At 59.3% G+C, this 738-nt stretch overlaps 1 protein-coding gene across 1 annotated transcript; it reads left to right on the top strand.

Moving 5' to 3' along the window:
• Positions 1-6: 6 nt before the first annotated feature.
• On the top strand, positions 7-733 carry LOC104916427 (killer cell immunoglobulin-like receptor 3DL3; the record flags this gene model as incomplete). Its single annotated transcript, XM_010727465.2, is given in 3 exon segments — positions 7-474; positions 477-539; positions 657-733. Coding segments are annotated over 3 exon segments (510 nt in total), but the record flags the coding sequence as incomplete, so codon positions are not given.
• Between the last annotated feature and the right edge of the window lie 5 nt (positions 734-738).

Here is a 738-nt window from a genome sequence, read left to right as displayed (position 1 = left end):
AGGGGAAGAACAAGTAGCAGAACACGACTGATTTCTACTTCTTCAGCACAAATCGGGAGCACGCAGGTACATATCAGTGTCAGTACCGGGCGTCTTGGCCAGGAATGCCATCCAAGGAGAGTGATCCTGTGGAGCTGGTGCTGACAGGTGTGGGCCCTGGGGACAGCAGGTGGCTCTGGTTGATCCCAACAGGACCGTGTCCCACAGCTGTACCCTCCGTTCATGCGGATCGACATTTCCTGCCTCCCAGCATTTCCCTGAGCCCTGAGGAATGTGTGGAGATAGGGACCAATGTCACCATCCAGTGCTGGAACAAGGACTATGGGGCCACCTTCCTCCTGCACAAGGACGGCTGCTCAGCCCCCATCCAGCGCCAGCACCTCCATGTGGTGGGCACAGCCACCTTCACCATCTTTGGGGTGACCCCAGCTGACAGCGGCACCTACAGGTGCTCCTACCGCCCCTGGGCTTACCCCTTGTGTCCTCACCCCTTGGCAATAACGTGACTCTGGAGGTGACTCCCACACCTGCACCCCCAGGTGGGTCTGAACCCCATTTGGGTACCCCTGGTGCCGCCCAGGAGTGGCTGTGTCACCTCCTGTCCCTGTAGAGGTGGTGGTTGGGGATGCGATAACCCAAACACCCGGACCACACAGGTGCTGCAGACAGTTCCCATGGGAACCCGGTGGTGGCAGTGGCTGGGGGCTGCACTGCTGCCTTTGTCTTCATCCTCATCTT

Source organism: Meleagris gallopavo, unplaced genomic scaffold (assembly GCF_000146605.3).
Source record: "Meleagris gallopavo isolate NT-WF06-2002-E0010 breed Aviagen turkey brand Nicholas breeding stock unplaced genomic scaffold, Turkey_5.1 ChrUn_random_7180001895448, whole genome shotgun sequence".
Classification (NCBI taxonomy): Eukaryota; Metazoa; Chordata; class Aves; order Galliformes; family Phasianidae; genus Meleagris; species Meleagris gallopavo.
This window is presented reverse-complemented; position numbering and strand designations above follow the sequence as displayed.